Here is a 22,324-nt window from a genome sequence, read left to right on the forward strand (position 1 = left end):
TACCGCTTCCGATGACAATGAATTATGCTAAAGCAACTCCTCAACGATTAAGTTATTTATAAACCACTAGGTAGTATTTATCAGGTGATATTGAGTAATGTTTAGAAAATAAGACGAAATTGTTCTTACTTCCTTGATATATATTAAAAAGCGATTCCAAGGCAACTCCATTAATGAGATTATCATATTCACAATTCATCTTCCTTTGAATTCTCCGGGATATATTTAAGTCTCTGAAAAAAAGATTCGTATATTTTCAAATCGATTATTCTTTTTTTAGATCTATTTATTAAATACGTTATAAAGTGCTGTTTGGCGGCAGAAATAGATGGGAGTTAGATAATGACGACCTTTGTACCAAGGTATGTCTGGTACTGAAACTCTTACACAAATAGTTATTTTACAAAATTGTGTCGAAATTATACAAAAGTATTTTCTTATTATGTGAAAAAACTATTACATATACGAGTATAGAAAATAAATTTAACCAGACATGTAAGCAGGAACTTGTATCGCACGGACGTTGATTTCAACAATCCAATAGAACATCTTCTCTTCTCTTAATGTTTTGCCTCCATGCAAACTGTGTCGAAAGAACAATACAAAATGCCAACTGCTTCTCCTCACGCGTAGATTGTAAAAGTTAATCAAGGGAATGTCACAAACTGGAATACTTTTTATTGGCCTGGGCCTAACATCTTGTCATCATTTCAGAATCTCAATTTCACCAACACGTGGTTTTCGTTTCTCGCGACTTTTAGCTCTGTCTGTAATTTATATAGATGTAATTATAATGAATTGGATTATTCTCTTTTTAGCTACTATTTCACCTACAATAGTTTTCATTACGTCTGAAGCCCTAGAGAGATGTCGCACTAAAATCGTTAGGACAAAGTTTGTTCCAGGCACAGGCGTTGCTTTTAGCAGCAAAAGTTTGGACTGCAAGCGTTTACACAGAATGCAAATTGTGAGCCGTGCACTGAGGTCATGCGATGTGCGCTCCAATATGAACCATACCGCAATGAAAAAATATGTACTATTACTGTCTTTATCTATACGACCTTTGTTTCACCTAAGCTTAAGTCTGTATTGTCATTGGTCCCTATGGCACGGTCCGGATCTGTACGACCATCTGCACTTATATTACCTTGATAATGTTGTTTTTTTATAATAATTCAGAAACGATTTCCAGGCACAGCATACAGAAAAAGAATCACTATGTTTATGAAATTAACTAGACTGGTATACGCATAGCCAAAAACGAGAGGTCTGTTATCTTTCTACCAAAATTTCGAAATATGCTCAGTTTAAAGTACCCTTTATTGTACTGTGGTTTTACCAAGGAAGACAAAGAAAGGTTCTTGAAAAAGACCTTGCGCTTATGTAATTGGGCAAAAATTAAATTCAATAGCTCACAGACGACGCCCCGTAAAGTGATACAGGTCCAATATAAACCACATAAATTTTAGCCTACTTGCTGTACTGCGTAATTGCGAAGGCTTTTGATTATTTTTTTAATTTGATGATGTCATTTTCAGTTACTTGAGTGCGTGTCGAAATAATGATGTTTGTGATCGACAGTAGCGCGCGGGTTAAATTTAACGACAAAGTTGACTGGTGCTACACACTAAAGGTTAAAAAGGAGAAGAAAGTTGACGTCGAAAAACAACGAGCTTCGGATTAAAAATTATTTGCCGAAATTTCTCAACTTCGACTTCATTAACATTGACTAGTAAACTAATAGATTAAACTTAATGACAACACAAAAGCAACTAAATAGCTGGTCCAACCTAACTTACAAGCAAAGAAACTCTTAAGTACCTTAAAGTTATCGAAGAGTACGACGAGCTTATGGCATTGTTCAAGTTTAATTCACTTTGGCACTTCACTCTTTGTACGACATTTACATTTGCCTGTTTATTTTATTTTTATTTCTTTGGACAACTGTTGTTTTTCGGGGAATTTAATTCATTCCTGGCGAAGGTAACTTGGGTCTTTTGGAACGAAATGCGTGTTATTAGTATGAACAGGTATTTGAAGACAATTTCGTGTTAAAGTATATTTATCGACAAATAAGTTAAAAGAATTGAAATATACAATTATTTTTTAATTATAATAAATGAAATGGCAATATCAAGAAGACCTAAACAATTAAGAAGTTTTCTTTTTTCTAGAACATTTTTTCTAGAAGTATTAGTTTTTTTTTTCATTTTTTATTGAGTCAGGTTACCTGTGGTTCCTGCAATATAGGACCCCTTCATAAGATAATACCTTCCGAGAATGCCGTTGGAGGTAACTGTTATACATTAAATATGTTCTGTAGGTAAAGCTTATTGGTTTAGTTCTATTAGTAACAATTTTATGTAGATTTTTAAGGTGAGTTGCGCCAGATAACTTTGACGTTAACTTAAATCTACGCAGATAAACGCAAAGTTCGCCATTTTATCTAAACAGCATATCAACGGTTAACCTCATCCTTATTGCATGCACAGAATGATTTGCATTATCCAGCGATTTTCCAACCATTTTATATGTCGTTATCTATATAACTATTTCTTTCCAAATATTCCGAAACAAATAACGTAGTACCAAAAAAAACAAAAATTTATTCAACCAATGGATGCAAATTGGTTTTGAAAAATGATAATTAATTTTACCTTTATTTTGTTAACATATACTTAATTTGGATTCCATTTGTATTATTTTAAATTTCCTGCCTTATCACGCACGAGAGTTAATTAAAACGCTGATTTATTTAGCAGCCACATTAAATTTTAAACGATACTTTGTTTTGGAAGTGGCACATTAAATTAAAATTGTATTTTTTTTATTCTGGTACTTCAATTAAAGTTAAATCTTTACAAAATTGGACGCTGACTCATCGATTGATAATAAACGTAGAAATGAAACTGCTGGAAGTAGGCACATGAAATGTTATAACGAGGTGTTATACTGCAAAGGTAATTTTGGGTAAATTATTTTATTCACTATAGAAAAAGAAGAAGACGAGCCGCCTAAAGGCTTCTGACACGACGTTTTACGACTACCTAACGCGTCTAGTGGCAAGTGACTGTTAATCAGTATGCAGGTTTTCCCACGACATTTTCCTTCACCGGAAGCAAGTGGTTTTCTATGAAAATTACGAAACATGAGTCAGATTGGTATACAAACCTGGAGAACACAGGTGGACGTTCTTAACCACTTGACCCCCACCGCTCACCGCTGAGTGTGGGGTTTCATGCGAGGGAAACCAAGAGCGAAAGTTAGTCTGTGTATGTGCCTTACACTTTCAAAGATTAGAATTTGAAAAATCTCGCCTTGTAACCGATTACGTAAATTTGGTTTCAAAGTGGACGAAGGGTTTTACAACATAGGACCATTCCATATAATCCCATGGTTGTCATATTAGGCAGCTAAGAAATATTAAGCCTTGACAGCAGATAGGTCACAACAGTGTTTCCAAAGAGCGAGAGAGGGGACTTCAGGAAAGCGGATGGTTATGAAATCAGAATCTTTTGAATTTATGTGTCTACTTTTTCCCGTCGTGTGAAAGATAATAGAAATCGATTTTAGATAATTTAATTAAAATACAAGTTAAAATTGCACTTAAGAGTAGGTAATAATTTAGTTCCCAACTTAAATTTAAATGTCAAACTTCACTTACGTTGCAATGCCTCACGTATAGTACAATTCCTGTTTTGGACAGGTCTCCTGGATATTCTGTTTCCTGGATATATCCAGGACTCAGCTAATGCATTGTGTAACATAATTACTTTCAGTTTTGGACCAAAATTTAAGTTATTTCTATTGCGAGGTTTTATGATAATTTCCGGGTAAAAAGTAACTAGGTACCAAATATAATGTTATATATTCCTGTGAGAACAATTAACTTGTCTAGGTATTAGATTGAAACCTATGTATATCAGGACTATATTTTATTTATGTTATACTAGAACTTATTATACAATAGATATATCTATACTATATTTATGCAGCGGCAATTTTTCCCCACTTCAAAACAACTGTGAAGGCTCAGGTGGGTCAACATCTTTAACAGCCATTTAAACATCCCCACTGCTGGGGCACAGACCTTCCTTGTGTATGCATAAGGAGTATAGGTCCATTGCAGATTGGCGAGTTTTAACGACTGCAAATACCACCGGGAACAACTTAACGTTCCTTCCAAAGTAATGAGGAGCTTAAGATAATACATTTTTGGTCACCTATCGACCGATGACCGACCATTTGTGAGACTGATTGAAGCCTTAAACGCCACTAACCACTGCGTCATTGAGCTTCTCTTCCTCATCGGAAGCTGGACGAGTCGTGGTAATCACAGGCTACTGTGGCAATATATTTGACCCTGTAATTACAGCGATGAATATCAGTAAGGTTAGTGTGCTATTGACCGCATTAATCAATGCTTTTATAGACAACTGGTTTCGGTCATAAACACAACTATTTATGATTATTGATGCGAAATATCGTTGACAATATAATGCTATCTGCTGCGATGGTTTGCAATAAAATTGTTATAGCACGACGCGGGTGGCTGCATTAGGTTACAGAATAAAGGCGATAGCGATATCTCATAAATTAGCCAATAAATCTATCATATCATATTTTAGGCCAATTCGTCCCTAATAACTTTCGAAGGTCGAGTTTTTCTTAATTTTATGAAATCTACATCGCTGCAATTGTGATTTAATTTGTGTATTTTTAGACTAAGTTTTAGGAAAAATAATACAAATCGGATATTTATTTTATTTTTTTAAGCATATAGTCAGCTAAAACATTGAGAACATATTCATATATTAATTTTACTATAAATACTAGATCATATTTGGCTATTTCTAAGTAAATAAAAATAAAAGATCGCTACGATTTGAGAGCTTCCTCCTTATTTTTGAAGTCTTAAACGTGTGATTATCTGTGCGCAGAACTAATAGTTATTTCTGTGATCTAAATATCTATGATGGTAGCTATTTTCATTAGAGCATTAAGTCAAGCCGGCGAGGTAGGGAGCATTAATCTGTTTACGAGATATCAAGTTACGTAACAAGCAAGATATTACCATGTCGCTGAGTTATCACACCCCGATTTAGGCATTCGAGATCGTGGAAATTATTTTAAAAAATCTAAGCGTCAGCCGCAATGTACCAAATATTAAAAGGGCACCATGACTGGTGCAACTTTGGCATAGTACGCCATTTTGTCCAATCGTAGGCGATTAAAGGTTAAAGTCAAAGTTGAGTGGTGCAACTCACCCACCCTTACTTCCTATAAGCATGTTTCAGTGAAAGTATCATAGCATTGGAAATTGTACGACAACAAGTGTTACGATCACAAGTTTTGGATAGGCCTAACTGGCCAATCACATCAGGTAGATTTATATTAGTTTATCTGTTAGATTACAGTATGATCATTTATCAGTAAGTGGTGAAGCAAGCCTTAAATGTCGCAATAAATACTAAATACAAATGCTCAATACAATACAAGTTTGAATGTGACACTATGTAAGTAAAATGTTGAGTAAAGTCACGAAAAATTAACGTTTTTAATTAAATTTGATTTACGAGTGGAATATAATCTAGAAAAGCACATATGGTGGATGATTTATAACTCGAATTTCCTCAGAACCAGAATTCACATTTCTTTTATTGAAGTACATACAAAAAGCGTGGTAATTGCTTAGTATATATACGTAATATTTTATTTCTTTTTGAATAAAAAAGTGCCAAATTCAAAAGGCAAAGATGCGGTATAACGTAATAACGATCGGGAAATCGCTCCCTCACTTATGCATAATAGAGGATCTCCTGAAGACGACATGGAATTTCCCGTGGATCGTGCCAGGAATTGACAAGATAAACAACTTGCATTGAATAAATATCTTTCGGTGACAAATACTCGGATAATGTAGTTGGATAAGAGTTTTAGGAGTTTTATTTCTAAAGAGGTGGTTGACGTAAAATGACGTACGAGTATCTGCCAGTCCAGACTGGTATTTATGGTTTGTAATAAGAGTTGTCACGATCTTTTCGGCCTTTGTAGTGTACCTCTATAAAATATTAATATATTTTTGTCTATACTCATTAGCCAGCTGAGAAAAGGTCCCCCTCTACTTCACCACCCTCTGTGTATGTATAGAAGAGGAGATAGTTATCTTTTATGTACATATTTATATTATAGGCAAAAAGAAAACTATGTACCTACTACAGCTTATTATGTAATTTTCAGTTTATTCACTAAAATAATTTTTACAAGTTTTACTTGTTAAGTTTTTTATTCGTGGCGGTTAAATCGAATATATTGAAGCCATTAAAAAAAAAGAAGAACGAAAATAAAATAACAAACATATCTCCATTCGCAACGCGACCCTTAAAACAATAAAGTCCACTAAACACTATCTCGAAAAGGTTTTTCTCAACTAATACGGGAGAGGAACATTTACAGGCATTTCACAATAGCTTGATAGGGAGATCGTAAGTGCGCATGTTCGCTAACGCGCCATAGAGGCAGCCCTAGCGTAGGTACCACTTCAGTGTGGACGGAACTCGCGTGCGTGACACCGCCTTCGCGGCTCGCTCTACCGTGCTACGAGCGAAATGTAAACACTTTAAATTAATCATAGTATAGTGCTAACGTTACCAAAAAATTGTGATTAAAAGTTACAAAAAAAGTTTTAAAAAATATACTTTGTGTACATAAACACGTGTTTTTTGTGATTACTGGAGAGTTTTTCCGTTTTTCCGCATTGTCGAATTACAAGTTGTTACAATTCGTCAACATTATTGTCAAGGTAAAAGTAGTTCAGTTTTTATCCATTGTTAACTTTGGTAACTTAATCGCATAATAATAATCTGAACTTTAGCTTTATGTAGGTAATACGTGAAAGCATTATACTTACATTAAAGTTACGAGGTCAGATTTATTTTTGAAATATAATTTTAGTGGGATATATTAGGACCTATGTTACCTAACCTTTTGTAGGCTTACGAAATGTAGCGGTCATTTTTGATTTATATATGTATATTTGGCCAGTAAACTGAAATTATAATTGAATTATATTATATTTATTACACCTTAATTAGTACAATAGCGGGCCGTCCCGGCTTCGCTCGGGTAAAACCATAATAAATTACACACATAGCTGTGTGTAATCTAATGTATAACTTTCCTCTTGAATCACTTTATCTACGAGTATAAAAAAAATCTGTATCAACATCCGTTGCTTAGTCTTAAAAATCTAAGCATACATAGGGACAGACAGACAGCGTGAAGCGAAGCATGTAGTGTAGATATACATTTAAAGTGAAGCGAAGCATGTAGTGTAGATATACATTTAAAATTATGAAAATGATGAATCTACAATAAAATTATTAATTATTATTAATTATTATATAATGTAAGTGTTTGTGAATTGAAGATTATGTGAAGGAGGTAATTTTCGTAAATACTCAAGCGATTTTCAAAATTATTTCACTAATTTCATTATTTCTAAAAGAATTTTAGGGTTTAAGTGCCCTAGTACTTAGACACAGCTAGTAAATTAGGCACAGAAACGGATTAGTTAACAGAAAGATACGTATTTTAGTTTGGACCAATAAGTAATCAATTAGAATCTAGGTATATGTACTATATCAAAATTATATGAATCATCAATAATAACGCGGTAATGGGTCAACAGACTAGACTTCTTATAATCTTATTCCTCATGGCTGAAGGTCTTGTAATACAAGGAATTCTTGGCTATGTTTTGGTTTGCCATTACCTTCTCCATTAGCTAAATCAGCAACTATTGTGCAAGTTTCCTAACCACAATGCTCTCCGAGAATTTGTCAAAAGCGAGTATTTTCATCGATATTCGACGAAAACTAGCATACATGTGTCAGATTGGTAGATTGGTGACTCGTGTGACAAATTTAGAATTCGATGTGTTCGTTCGTGTTAACTACTGGTCGCACCATCGCTTTTAGCAAGCGGATATGAGTCGAAACGTTCGAATTCCACGTGTCTGGATAATGTAATATCTCCGTATCTTTTTCACTTTCCCATGCTCTTGGGCATGATTTGTACTTCTTTAGATTCATGCATAATTCAACCATTGATACACAGCTTGCGCTAGATTTAAATTATGTCAGTTGTAGGTGACTTGAGAACACACACAGACACAAGTAGTCATCCCACACTTGAACAAAAAGATCAACATAGTATGTCAAAACCCTTATGACTTTGACATACCATATACTTATACATACATCCTTAATTGATCTCCGCCTTTTCGATTCGAAAACTTCAGTTCTCGATGTCAATTCTGCTAAGATAAATAAAGAGAACATTAAAGATAAATCATCACTCTCGTATCTAATAGGTACATCTAATTGCGTAGGCATAAGCTTATAATTTTGATTAAAATTTTAGTGAATACTACGCTGATTTTCTCAGAAACAATAATTTTTAATTAACTTCTCGTATAAGCTTCTATTCTTCTTCTTTGCGTGTCGATGGTAAATTTAAAACAGTATGACACATCAATGGCTTCATCAGAAGAGGCTATTAAGTCAAGTCAAGCTGCTATTGAAAAATTATTTTGAATCGACACCCTGATCCATTACAATTCTTCCCCCAACCATACCTAACACGAGGAGATTTTTCTTAATTAATCGCTTAATATAGATCAATTAATCTCTGCCAATTAAAAGCCAATAAAGTCAATCTCAATTAATAAAGTAATTTTAATTTAAAAACTTGTATAATTGAGAGCGAAATCTATTAGCAAATCATACACATCCAATTTTGATTATAATTTTAATGAATACTACGCTGATTTTCTCAGAAACAATAATTTGAAATTAACTTCTCGTTACCATGAATATCTGAATTATCGTCAGTGTTAGATTTATGCGGCGTCTTAGTTAATCGATAGAACGCTACACGACGCTATGCGATGCTGTGTAAGATGTTACAGCGAAAAATTAAGCCAAATGTAAATATACATACATATGATGTCGCATTTGTCGTACTCCTGGGACGCCGTACAAGTACGTAAAAGCCGTAAAAGTACTTCATTACATATACATTCTAAAATTAAAATTAAATATATGTTTACGTGTATGTAGACTTCTATATACGAGTACATGTACTGTCATTAGACTCAAGAATGTATTATACTTACTGTTAATTAGTTTAGCTAATTAGCGGTATATATGAGTATGTAATTAATCATTTTATGTATTCTTGAATTCTGTAGAAGATTTTAATGAAATAGACATTTATAGGGACCGAGATGGGACGAATTATAAAGTATATCTCCTAATACCCTTCATTATTCATCTCAAAAATAAGAATTAGATTTCGATGAGATTTCAATTAGGACCTCATTTTTCACACCTCAGGTTAATTTTTTGAACAAAAAAAAAACGTACAAACGCTTACCTCTTTATTTAATAGTATAGATTAGAATAGCTCTTACCACGTAGGTGACAGATTAAACTTTGGTAAATCTTGCATTGCAACACAATATTGCATTACATCACAACTTTTACTAACCAACATAAATTACATAACAACTACGTAATTTCTTGCTTGTAGGTAGATAATATTTTAATATAATATGATAATACAATTAATTAATATGTCCAAATATTAACTATCTATAAGAATAAAAATTACGCAGTCTATGCCCTGTTGTCGATGCAAATAAAAAAAACTATACTTTAGATGTCTCAGTGGAGCTGTCAAAGCGAAACAATGCAGTTGGCATGCAAATTCCTGCAGTTTAGTTTCCGATGCACATTGCTTGTCTAGGCAATATACATTTCACATACATGTCTTGTATTGACGGAAATATAAATAAAAATTGTAGAGTTCTCATTGAATTAAATTTTGACGATTTAGCTGTTTTCACGACCGACTTCCTTTTTTAATTCAACTCTCCTTGGGAATGCTGTTGGCTATAAGCTGACAAGGCTTTATATTCCATGGTCGAATCTTACATTCAAGGGAGGATATAGAGTGGTCCTTTCTAGGGCGGGAACTATACGTCTCCCGACTGAATTTGTCTAACTTTATGGAAAGCTAGAACTCCATTGTGGAGTTTAAAATATGAAGTGAAAATGGTCGTAATATTGTATTAGATAACAGAGTTGAAACAAAAGTAGAAATAAGCCAAGGTAAAGCTAATATAAATGAGCGTTAAAAATGAAATGAACCTGTAAAATCCTTTTAACTTTGCACCGTAACAATAAAACTGAGTTATAAAATTTACTTGACAGCGTTTTCAAGTTTCAAAGAGATAAAAGTTGAGGTATTTTATTATAGAAACAGCTCGTTCTACGGATAAGTGACCTTTGTTTCCATGGAATTATATTTATATTTTTGATTGTTTTATCTAGCTTTTGCACAATTTCCCACGGGAGCAGTTATTTTTCCGGGGTACTTGAACTTGATACCTCTACGTGTTCTAAACATTCGATTTTATTATTTCTATTAGAAAAATATCTCTGTTTTGACAGATACATCCACTCAGATGGATGTATCTGTCCTACAAGGATTTCGTTTTTTACAAGCTTTTATTTATCTTGTAATGTAACTATGTATGAGTGTCGCTATGTCCCTATGTCAATGTGTCTAGGGTTGAATCTCGCAACTTACGTTTGAAGCTATCTTTAATCGATTGAGCTAAAATGTTGTACACACATTTAGTTTCGATAACAATGCTTTATTATGACTTACTTGACCTTATGATGCTCCCAGGAACAGCTCCAATTCAACGGTTTATTGAAACGACATGATTTTTTTGTCATACATATATTAAGATCTCTCTGACAACAATAAACCGATGTATTAAAAATTAATGATATTCCTTTAAATTTCCGAACTTAAAAAAACATATAATTTTAATAATAGACTTGAATTTAATTAATCAATTTTTTGTTTGTTTCAGATTTGGCTATCGCAAAAAGGATGTGGTTAAGTGAGCCATGTGATAAGCAGTGTAGTGTTGGACACAGTATGTGAACAGATACACAACAATGTGGGCGGCGGAGCTTAGCTGTTTCTTCATATTGTTCGGTGAGAATATTTATATATATTTTTTTTTAACATTTACTGGTGATATTGAAAAAAAAAATTGAGAGTATCATCTGTCTGTTCGAATGCAATTATGGAAGTGGCAATGGTATTTAAAATAAAACTATGTGTCCAACAGTCACATGTATGAGAAAGGCTATTATGCATCTACGAAGCTACGTAGAAATATAAACAAGCCGAAACACCAGACCAAATAACCTTTCAATAGTCCTTACTTTTTGTAGATCTTTAATAGGTACATTTTTTTTTACTTTTTTCGTAAATCGTTGAGAAAGTATTTAATCGTGTATTTAATTTATAAATTACTAGCGGCCCGGCCTGGATTAGCTCGGGTAAAGCTTTAATTAAAAAGTAGCCTATGTTACCCTTGAAGGTTTCTTCTATCACTTTGCCAAATTTCATCAAAGTCGGCCCCTTAGTTTTTGAGTTTATTCATTACAAACAAAAAACAAACATTCAAATATTTTCTATTTATAATGTGAGTATGGATTTTACTTTAGTATTATAGGTTTTTTAATGAAAATACTTTAGAAATTGTAATATCAAACATTTAATTTTTGTTGGAAAAAATGTTATGTTAATTCGCATATCATAATTTTATACCCTTTTCCGGAAAAAGCAAGTAAAAATAACAGTCCCTAAATAAATAAGGCATCAAACTTGTTTGATCTTACATATATAGTTTGTCATGTTTAGGTTTGAGCCCTTTCTGAGGGGCCAGTGGCGAATAAATTACAAGGGCTTGACATATTACGAGGCTCTTTTTGTTATGGGACAGTCACTGCCGAGACTTACACTTTGGAAGCTCAGCTTTTACGATTAATCCTTTCGAAATTCTATAAATATTTTAAGAAAAGTGGAAGAGAAATGCGAATATATATCCTACTAATTGTTACAGAAAAACAACAGTTATTACAAGCTTTATTTTAAACCTATGAGCCTAATAGATGGAAAGCAATCGCGTAGTCTACGTGTAGAAATTTATAGACTAGGGATTTTTGCCACAAAACACTGTAATCCTATCATACTAATATTATAAAAGCGAAATTTTGATGTGTGTATGTATATTTGTTAATCATTCACACGTGTATCAATTGGTAAATAAATGCAGAATATAACCTGGGATAACACATAGGGTACATTGTATCCCAAAATTCCCACGGGAGCAAAGTCCCGGGGCGAAGTTAGTTACTTATATATCTCTCTCACCTTTCAAATTTACAATAATGCAAATAATTATATTTGTGTTCTCGTTTGCATTTGGTGATGTCACGCCGCGAAGACTCAGCGTAAAAAAAAAGATTCAGCAGCTTATTTACAACCTGATACCTACCTTAGGATTGCAATTTTTGCCTATCAACTGCTAAGGCTTAAAGTCCCTTAGTCGCCGCGCACGACATCCTAGGGAGGATATCGAGGAGTAGTCCAATTCGAGGGTGGGACCCCACACTTCAAATATATTGGGATATAACTCAATTATGGATAAAATTTTTCGAACAAAAACACATTGTTTACATCACGAACAATAAAGTAGGCAGTCATGGCCAAAACGCAATTTTGGTATCTAATTTAAACGAATGGAACCCTTTATCTCTGCAACAACAGGATTTTCTTTTTCAATAGGTGGACTACATAATGAAATATTTACAAAATGCCCCGGCTGATGTTAAAAAAAGTGGGAAATAAAAAATAACGGAACGTGACGGGAAACAAAACAAGTTTTTATCGCCAAGGGATCGACTGATGGTACAAGATTCGAGATTGGCGAAATGTTTGGAGAATTTTGCTTCCGGAACTGGGTATTTTATCAGGCCCTCTAATGAGGGGCAAAACACAGAAACTCATGTCTTCACGGTTATTTAACTGTATTGCGATTTATCATATTATCGTTACAATTACAGAAATAACTCTTTTTCGTCGTCAGGTTTTTCATATTTCTTATTCTTCATTCATTTTTATTTTTTCTCTTCCCACAGAATGACAGTTGATTTCAGTTTTTTTACGATAACATGAAAGGCATTTTTTTTGCGTTTAAAAGTTTGTGGATGTATAGGTGTATGTATGCGTGTTGTTTTGTTTAAAATGTCTTTAATAAAATTCATTGCACATAAAAGAAAACAATATTTATATATATAAAAATTCAAAAAGCAACGGCAAACTTATCCCATAAAAATTATGTTTGTTATTCTTTTACGCAGAACCTTCTGCACGGATTTTGATAAAATCTGATGCTCCGTTGGAATTTTAACTAAAATTTTATTTACATTTAAACTAGCTGGACGTGGACTGTCCGCAGCAAAAATAGCACCAATCAATGCCACACTTCCATATCTATGATATTAGTCTGGATTTGTTATTTATATATTTTGATTTAATTTGTTATCATTTTAACTTCTGTATTACTTAATGAAATGCACATTAGATACTTTTTATCACGAAATTCCCACGAGAGTAAAGCCCTGGAGCCTAAGTAGTATTCTATGAATTTGTCATCAATGATTGCCCATATTTAAGGTGTTTCTCAGAGCGTTTCGACCGCAATGGCCGCGCATCAATACAATTTTCAAATTGATCGAGTTCATTTTCAACCCAACAACGACCAAACAAATTCAGTCGAATCATTTTTTTAACATCACCTTGTTATGTACCATACCATATACTATATCTATTAGAAATACATCATTCACGCACATGTATTAAATTATCAGTGGTGTTCCACTGCGTTCACACAATCAATGCAGCACCGAACATCTCAATATTGGAGATATCAATTAGGAATCACCAATATACAGGTTAAACCAAGCATTTACAATTGAATAGGTAGGTATTATATTTAGTAAGCGGTAGTACTCGAGAGGTCTCAGGTTCGAATCTTATTAGTGATAATTGAGTCTGTATACCAATCTCATATTCCTTTAAGAAACTATCACGTGCTTCCACAATTGCGTTTATGGTGTAATTCACTTCGTATTTATAGTTGTTACCAAATTTTACATTTTTACAATGGACGAGTTTATTTTTACAATTTTAAATCTTTCCAACTTGACAACAATGACGCCTGTAAATTTGAATTCTGCTAAATTGATAATACCAGTTATTGCATTCTATTTTTAAATCAAGATACTATTGAAGCGAGCAATTGAACTGATATACTATGACAACTTAGGTATTCTTCGCTAAGGATTTAAATTCCATCTGATATTGTGTTCAGAAACAGATTTCACAGCTTCAAACGCTTCTCGTTTGAAAGCCACGTGTACTGAATATGGACCACTGCTTCCCACAATTCAGCGCACAAACCAATCTTGTCAGTTTCGTTCACACCGGTTCACCGTTTCCTAAATTGTGAGAAAATCAAGCGATATACTGCTTTATACATTCACTCTCATTTTCGCCGATATACTCGAATTAATTGATTTGTTTGTATTGATTGATTGATTTCACGCCCGGCCTGCCTAAAATTATCATCAAGTATTCAAACTTTTAGTACACCGTACCATTTTTCACGCATTGTGTAAGATTATTAGAAAGTTAAATGGCTATCTGTAAATTAGGAAGTTATTTCACATACGCTAAATATTTTTTCAAAAGAATGAATATTGAAATAAATTCAAGTTTTGACGGGAATCATCCGTCAAAACTTTCATTCTAACAAAAAGTTGCAGTATACATTCGTGATAACTTAATCGCAATATAATGAACTATTGTGCCATAGCATGAAAATATTCGGATCTGCATGAGTAACAGGTTATATAAATTGCTTTATGCACGTGAGCATAACAAACAAACGAGTTAAATAGCGTTAGTTTTTATCTGCTAACTCAATGACCTAACTGGAATTTAACCTCCAGCTTTAACTATTATAGTTAAACCATCGTGATTTGACTAAAGTTTTTTATATAATTAAACAAATAATTACTTGTGTTAGTGTAGAACATCGGTGTAGAATGTAGGAATACTGCTATGCAGAGTACACCATAGAAATAAGAAGTAAACAGCATATTTTATTTACATTATCAACGATAAGTCTTTCAAAATACCATGGTTACCGTGTTTTAATTGTTGTTTTTTTTGTTTTTTGTCATTTATTTATTTGTATGTTTATAATAATTTGCTTAAAACTATACATGTTCCGATAAATAGATATACTTTGATATATTTATATTAAAATGTTTTTAATTAAGCTTTATTAAGAACTTCCTATGTTGCACCTAGATTAAACCACAGACGATATATTACACGCGTCAAAATATTGTACTAAAACTGTGCATGGTGACATAATGTGGCGAAGCTGCCACAAAATTTCTACTATGTAAAGTTAAAACCCTGTAATATATGTATATATCGCCCTTTAAAGCCAATAGAGTCGTTAAACTGTCGCTTTTGTATCCTAACGTCTTCTTTTAGCATCCCCGTGAGGATAATAAAAAAGTTTTCGTAGACGAATGTCGGCCGTATGATAAATGTGTTAAGGGTGTGATTTGATTGCAGGTGTGTCAGCCGGCGGCGGAGGCTGGGAGCCCTTAGGGCAGCCATACTTCGACAACAGCACGAAGAGAGAAGCCACCGCCGCCGTGGGCCAACCCGCATATCTCCACTGCAAAGTGCGGAATCTCGCTGATAGAGCGGTGAGTCATTTATCACTGAAGTTTTTGTGTCAGATTTTTTTCAACTTGCCTAAAGGCATCAAGGCCTATTACTTTTTCCAACGACTGCTATCAAGTGTCGCATACAACTAGTGAACTAAATAGACAATTTACTTGAAGCATGTGGTGGTCTATGAAAATTACTATACATGAGTCACATTGGTATAGAAACTCATATGGCTTCGATTGGTGTTCTAGGTCAATATGAAAAACGTTTGCAACAAAGTATCTCCATCTCAATTGTCATCTGATGTGTATGTTATTACTCATATCATATTCAGACGTCGAATATGTATTGTGTATTTTTTGTGTAACTCGTTGTCCTAGGTGAGCGACACGACACGATACTATGAAATAAGTACAAAATCTATGTGACACGACACACTGCAACGCAACGTGACGTATACTGTAAAAGTTTGTACAGTAAATAAATTTATCTTGAACCTATTATATTATTAAGACCTCATGTCAAGTCTGGCTGCAGTTACGAAGGATGCAACGTCATTGAAACGTCAGCATTTATTAGTTGTAAATAAGTAAAGAGTTCATGCTAATATCTGTTATTTTCCATAATTATGCTTAAAGGAAAAAAGGCAAAAAACAATATCATAATTAGGTCTGTTACATTGTATGTCTATATTACAAACATGCAACAGGCCACACGAGAAAATCGTAAAGGTTAAGGTGACACTAAAAAGGTTGTGGACAAAAATAATCTTAAATACTCACGGGCAAAGCTATAATTACAGTTTGTCAAAATTAATTACACTTATTAAACCTTAAACTGTGCTTAATTAAGTATCTAATTAAAATGTAAGGCTAAAACTAATCGTTGTTGATGTGGAATGTCCTGCTCACTTTAATTTGTGAAAAAAAAGATCGAAAAAAATCTATGAGGTAAAAAAGGAAAAAGTGGACTAGGACCATTATTAAGGAAAAATGTCGAAATAAAATTTATTTAACAATTACTCTTTTAGAATTTTTCCAATATTTTATTTGATCATTTTTTTTATTACCTTTCTTACTTGGATATACCATAGAACGGACATTTGTACAGACACGTGAAACGATTGTATCAAGCCCATCGATAAATCAAGTCTATCCGATATATATTGTTATATATATCACAGTAAGCACTGGCTTAACGTTAGTACAAGGAACAGCTCTCTACCGCACTAACGATTGATAGGATCCAATATAGTCTAGATAAGAATTTATGGATTGCTCGATTTGGACCGCATTCTTATGGAAGAAGTCATAGTGATGTTTTTTTATTTTCTATTACTCATGGGTAACAGTTTTTTATTACTCATGGTAAATTTATTTTTCATTTTTCCCCAACTTTTGAAATAACTGCTTGAACCGAGTCTATAACGACATTGTTCGATTGTACCTATGTGTATTGTGTTAAGCCAATATCAACTTCGATTCCATGATTAGCAACACCAAACTTTTCTTCGTTATTGTTGACGTTTATCAAATCTCGGTACTCATTCCTTACCAGTTCAGTGCGATATTAGGAGAAATATCAAACAGCGCGTGCTAAATAGTTCCAATCTCATGGAATTTATCTGAGGGTCGTTCATAGATTACGTCACACGTGAAGGGGAGTAAACGATGTGTAACGTTGTGTGAAGAGGTTAGGGGTCATAAGCTTCATATACCGTACTCTTGTTAATTATGGTAAATCTCATTTTGATAACAATAATCTAATAAACAAACCACTCTAATACACATTTTGTCGTATGAAATTCGATGTCGTTAGTTCGTTGCTTCTATGTTGAGTCTTCATACCAAGTGTAAGTCTAATTCAAGATATAATCAAACTCGTATATCAAAGAATTTATATTTCTTTTAGTTTGTATATGTCTATTTGATGATCTTCTAGAAAAGATCAGTATTTTTCTCACATACAAACAAAAAGCTTTAAAATTAATACTTGCAATAAAGCTGGGAGCATTTTAGCCAATTTAGACTCTTCAGGTTATGAGATACTTCAGTAAGTTGTTTAAAAAGAAGTTTCAAATCTTATTAGACATCTGTGTTTAAGTGATAAAATATATTTGCATTTAAAGTGTAAATATAACATTTATCATTTCATCTACAATAAGAAAAGTAAAATGCCACTCAAGAACGAAAATTCCTGGATTCATCCAGACTGCTACATTATTAACTACTTGGTAAATTTAGATACTGTCTTATAACAAAACAGTTAAGCGTGTTATATTTACATAAATTGATGCATTAATAGGACAATCATCAATCATGCTAGTGACAAGGTGAATATCGCAATGAGCGTAATGTACGGGGGAGTTTGATTAATGGAAAACATAAAATATGTAGTTAGGAGATTATTACTTCCACGTTGTTATCATAGTGCGGTAATGATGTAGATTTATGACAGAGTATTGAAATATATATTTAGGGAATAAAATCTAGATATACTAACATACTATTAAGTACATAGGGCAAGGAAGTTATAGTTCAGTATACTGCTTCCTACTTTCACGCATAATATCACACCTTTATGGTTTAAGTAAATTTCTGCTGTTTCAAAGATTTTCTAGTAAACATTTCAAATCAAGGGATATAATTACAAGGCCAGACTCTAGTAGAAATTTGTAAATGCCTCTGGTTACATTATTTAATGTTACAAATTTATATATATATAGTTTATAGTTATATAGATATAACTACCCTAATTAAAAATAATTGTAATGTCAATTGAAATTTCAACTGATATGATACATAGTTAAGAATTTAACATGAATAGGTAATAATAAACATCATGAACTCTTTAAAAAAAATACTGCTTTAAAAACTTATGTCGAGTTAATAGTAAAATTATATTATAGGTATTTTTAGCCAGCACTTTATAAGTAGGCATCTATAAGATTTAATTTATTAATTATGTTACTTAGTCTTATGAGTCATATAAAAACAAAAAATAACATGTTATAACGCTCAAAGTTAACAGATAAGCATCTGTAATAAATACCTAGGTTATTGAGATATTTTTTCTCGACGGAATTCGGCTTTTTATTACAATCAGATTAGTTGTTTCAGTTTTATAATAATTCGGTCCATAGTCAGCTGGATAGGTCATTAAATAGAATTGTTACTCACCTACCAATACAAAATGGTGGTTTGAGGTGAACATATCATACAGAAAGTCGCAACAGGCCACCGCGACTGACAATTGCGAAATGACGAGGCAACCACAATTCTTGTACGCGAAATGGCATTATTTTTCTCGCATCCCATTAAATTTCCCATATGACGACCTCCGTGACGTAGTGTTCAAAACAACCATCCAGGTGGAGGTCCCAAGTGCGATCAGATATTTGTACTAGCAATGCCAGATGATGTAATCACAAATATGTGTCTGCATTTCTGGGCGTGTTGTGTCCATTTCTGTGTTTGTGTACAACGCACCCGCGGTGCAAGTTCAGTGCTTAGGGTGGGCCGTTGGGTGTTGTCTATTTATTTATTTAAATGATATACATCTAACGATAGAGAGATACATCATTTTATATTAATTTATCGTTCCGTATCTTTGACAGAGAGCGCACCGCCGAAACTATTGGACGTAGAATGCTGAAAATTATGTTGATTTTTTGAAGAGCGTAGGAAAGTACAAAGAGAACATTTACCGAAATCCCTATGGGAACGGGAAAATCAATAGTTTTACTAAATCGCGAGCAAAATCCAGTTTTACTTTAACTTACTTTTTGCGACCACTAGTGACTACTTAAAACGGTAAAGGTGTATTAAGGTGTAAACCTGTATTAACCTAGATTGACACAAAATTATTATTGCTCTCGAAATTATATTTAATAAGACACACACACAAACATCTCTTTATTATTCCAAGGTTAGTAGTGTGTATACAACTTAACGTGTGGCTACATCAGCAGTTACCGCGGAAAATATTTTAGGTCACCTTTTTGCCAAAGCACTGTACCATTGAGCGTAGTGGGCAATCTTTTATGTGGCTTCCGATGGGACACGAGTGAATAGTGGCCAAATTGCTGTTGGAGGACTGCATCATTCCGCAGATTGCGGCTATTCACTTTACTTATAACGAAACGAGCATTTTCTCTGGCGATTTCAATTATCGAATGAAGTTAAACTTTTAACCCGTTTCGTAAAAACGTTAGAACAAACTTTAAGCTAGAATATGTTATGTCACATTGAAATTGTCAGAAAGAGATAAAACATATTTTAGCTTAAAGTATGTTTTAAGTTTTTTATAAATAACAGGCTTATTTGAATGCTGGCTGATAAATTATCTGATAGTATATATATATCGAACAGATAGCGTTAAAATTATGTTTCACAAATGTTGGATAGCGCTAACTAACCAATCACTTCACTTAGATTTATCTAGCAGTTAGTTTATGTGTCAGATTATAAAACGATATGTTATTAGAAAGTGGTTAAACAGGAGCCACATCTTGTTTCATTCTTGGCTATAATGTCTAGAAAGAATGCGGTCCGCTTGAAAATAAAACATTGATTTCTAAGAATCGGAAGATCGTCTGCCTGACGTTAACCACTTTAGGAATACTGTCGTACATTGTAGGGTGGTGACCAGATCATACATATTTTTTTAATTTTAGTTGCTATGACCCTGCACCCCAAGTGCCTTGAGACTTGTGCCCTGACTTCCGTGGGAATTTGCAATATTTTCCTCATGAAAACATTCCGAATTCCAAGAATTACTGAATTGATCTAAGCTTTATCTAAGAAGTGTATTGCGACTATTTTTATAAGATTTATTTAACTTGCAAAATCGTGCAAATCGAGAGCGTTCTTAGCTATATCTGGAAAATTATAAATTTACATTTTATATATTTTTTAATTTGCGATTAAATAAATATATAGGGACAAATCACACATATTGAATTATACATCCAAGACCCAGGTCAATCTGGAAAGATCATTTTCCATTGACCGGGTTTCGAACCCAGGTTCTCCAGTGTAGCTGTCCGGTACGCCGGTCAAGGAGATTTTCAATAATACTTCAAGTTGAGGCTAATATAGGAGAACACTATTTTTGCTTAATAATTTCTAAATTGGATCCTCAAAATTGCTTAGTTCCTTGAGGTTTACCAGAAATATAATTAAAACTACAGACAATTTGGTATCACCCGAACTTTAAACAAATTACTTTGTTTTAATCTAACCTGAACAAACTATCGAATTCGTTTCTGCTTTTATACATTGAGTGTAATTAAGGCCCTATTATAGACTTATTTCGAGAACTTTGACACCGTCTAATATAAAACAGAACAACATAGTAAAAATATCTCAAAAGACAATCAATTAAAATGAAGTTAGAGCTAAGCGAGAATCAAATTGGTGTCGATCAGTAAAAATGGCCTCAACTCAGTGGGCCAATTTACATAACGCAATCTACAGTAAGCACTGTCAATGTCGTTTGCGCCCGCAATGAGACCAATCCCGGTTGATCTAGGTTTGACCTATAAAAACTTCTCCGGAGAAAAAGAATGAACGGGAATATCCAGTTAGTTCTGTCTCCGCCACGCTTTAAACCGTGTCGCGAAGAAAGTTTTAAACCCCTTTCTGAACCGGTTAGAATACAAATTCGAACGCGGCAGCCGCAATAAATGGAAAGATTTTAGTATACAATTACTCTGTCGTCGCGTATTTAACACCGCCATCTAAGTAGTAACTGGCTCTAAACGGAATTATCAGTAACGCGCGTTTGTTAGTTGTACAGTAAATAGCAAACAAGCAATTCTGTATATCTATATATATCTACGGATTATTTGAGATGTGGTTCACTGTACATTATGACGATGACATTTATTGAATATTTTTATTTTACGTATATTTTGTGAGCAAAATATTTTAGCTGTTGGTTAAGCTCACTTTATCTGTCGTATCCTAGTTGTATTGCTAAATGTGATAGGTAGCCGTCAAAATTGAAAATTTGCTTTTTACTAGTAGTGTCATAGGAAATTAAAAATTACCATTTAATAGCTGTAATTATACAAATACCGGTGCCAAGCAGTAGTGACTAAGTAAAAAGGGTCAAAATCATATCAGATGTCTTTTAATTACTTGAATGTAATCGGACACCAGTGTGAACAATTAATACACTCGAAAGGAGAAGTTGTTTTATCTCCAGTTCCACAACTGGCATTTCTGTCTCCCAGTAGTTCCATAAAACTGGCATTTTTTGTCAGTTCTTTTTCATATTTATTACAAGACACGTCAACATTTAATTTAATTCTCAGGTATCCTGGATCCGTAAGCGGGACCTCCACATTTTGACAGTGGGAGTCCACACGTACAGCAGTGACGCCCGCTTCGCCGCGCTTCACGCTGACGGCTCAGATGAGTGGACGCTCAGAGTGGCACCCGCTCAGCCCCGCGACTCAGGCGCTTATGAGTGCCAAGTCTCTACTGAGCCGAAAATCAGTCTGTCTTTCCGACTTACTGTAGTTGGTAAGTAATCTATATATTAAAATATACTAATACTCCACCAAACGTACGTACGTACTCCACTACTTTACGTCCACATACATTGGACAAATCACACAAATTGAGTTAGC

At 33.7% G+C, this 22,324-nt stretch overlaps 1 protein-coding gene across 2 annotated transcripts in view; it reads left to right on the top strand.

The window, feature by feature from the left end:
* Positions 1-22,324, top strand: part of LOC128675734 (hemicentin-2-like) — a 92,548-nt gene that overhangs the window by 51,871 nt on the left and 18,353 nt on the right. The window contains exons 1-4 of one of the 2 annotated variants that reach the window (XM_053755325.1): positions 6,553-6,802; positions 10,949-11,076; positions 15,586-15,722; positions 22,007-22,217. In XM_053755325.1, the coding sequence (XP_053611300.1) occupies positions 11,037-11,076; positions 15,586-15,722; positions 22,007-22,217 (388 nt within the window). In that variant the 5' untranslated portion in view covers positions 6,553-6,802; positions 10,949-11,036. Of the gene's footprint in view, positions 1-6,552; positions 6,803-10,948; positions 11,077-15,585; positions 15,723-22,006; positions 22,218-22,324 lie in introns of those variants that run through there. The other variant, XM_053755327.1, reaches the window with a different exon arrangement.

The sequence above is a fragment of the Plodia interpunctella genome, chromosome 15 (assembly GCF_027563975.2).
Source record: "Plodia interpunctella isolate USDA-ARS_2022_Savannah chromosome 15, ilPloInte3.2, whole genome shotgun sequence".
Lineage (NCBI taxonomy): Eukaryota > Metazoa > Arthropoda > Insecta > Lepidoptera > Pyralidae > Plodia > Plodia interpunctella.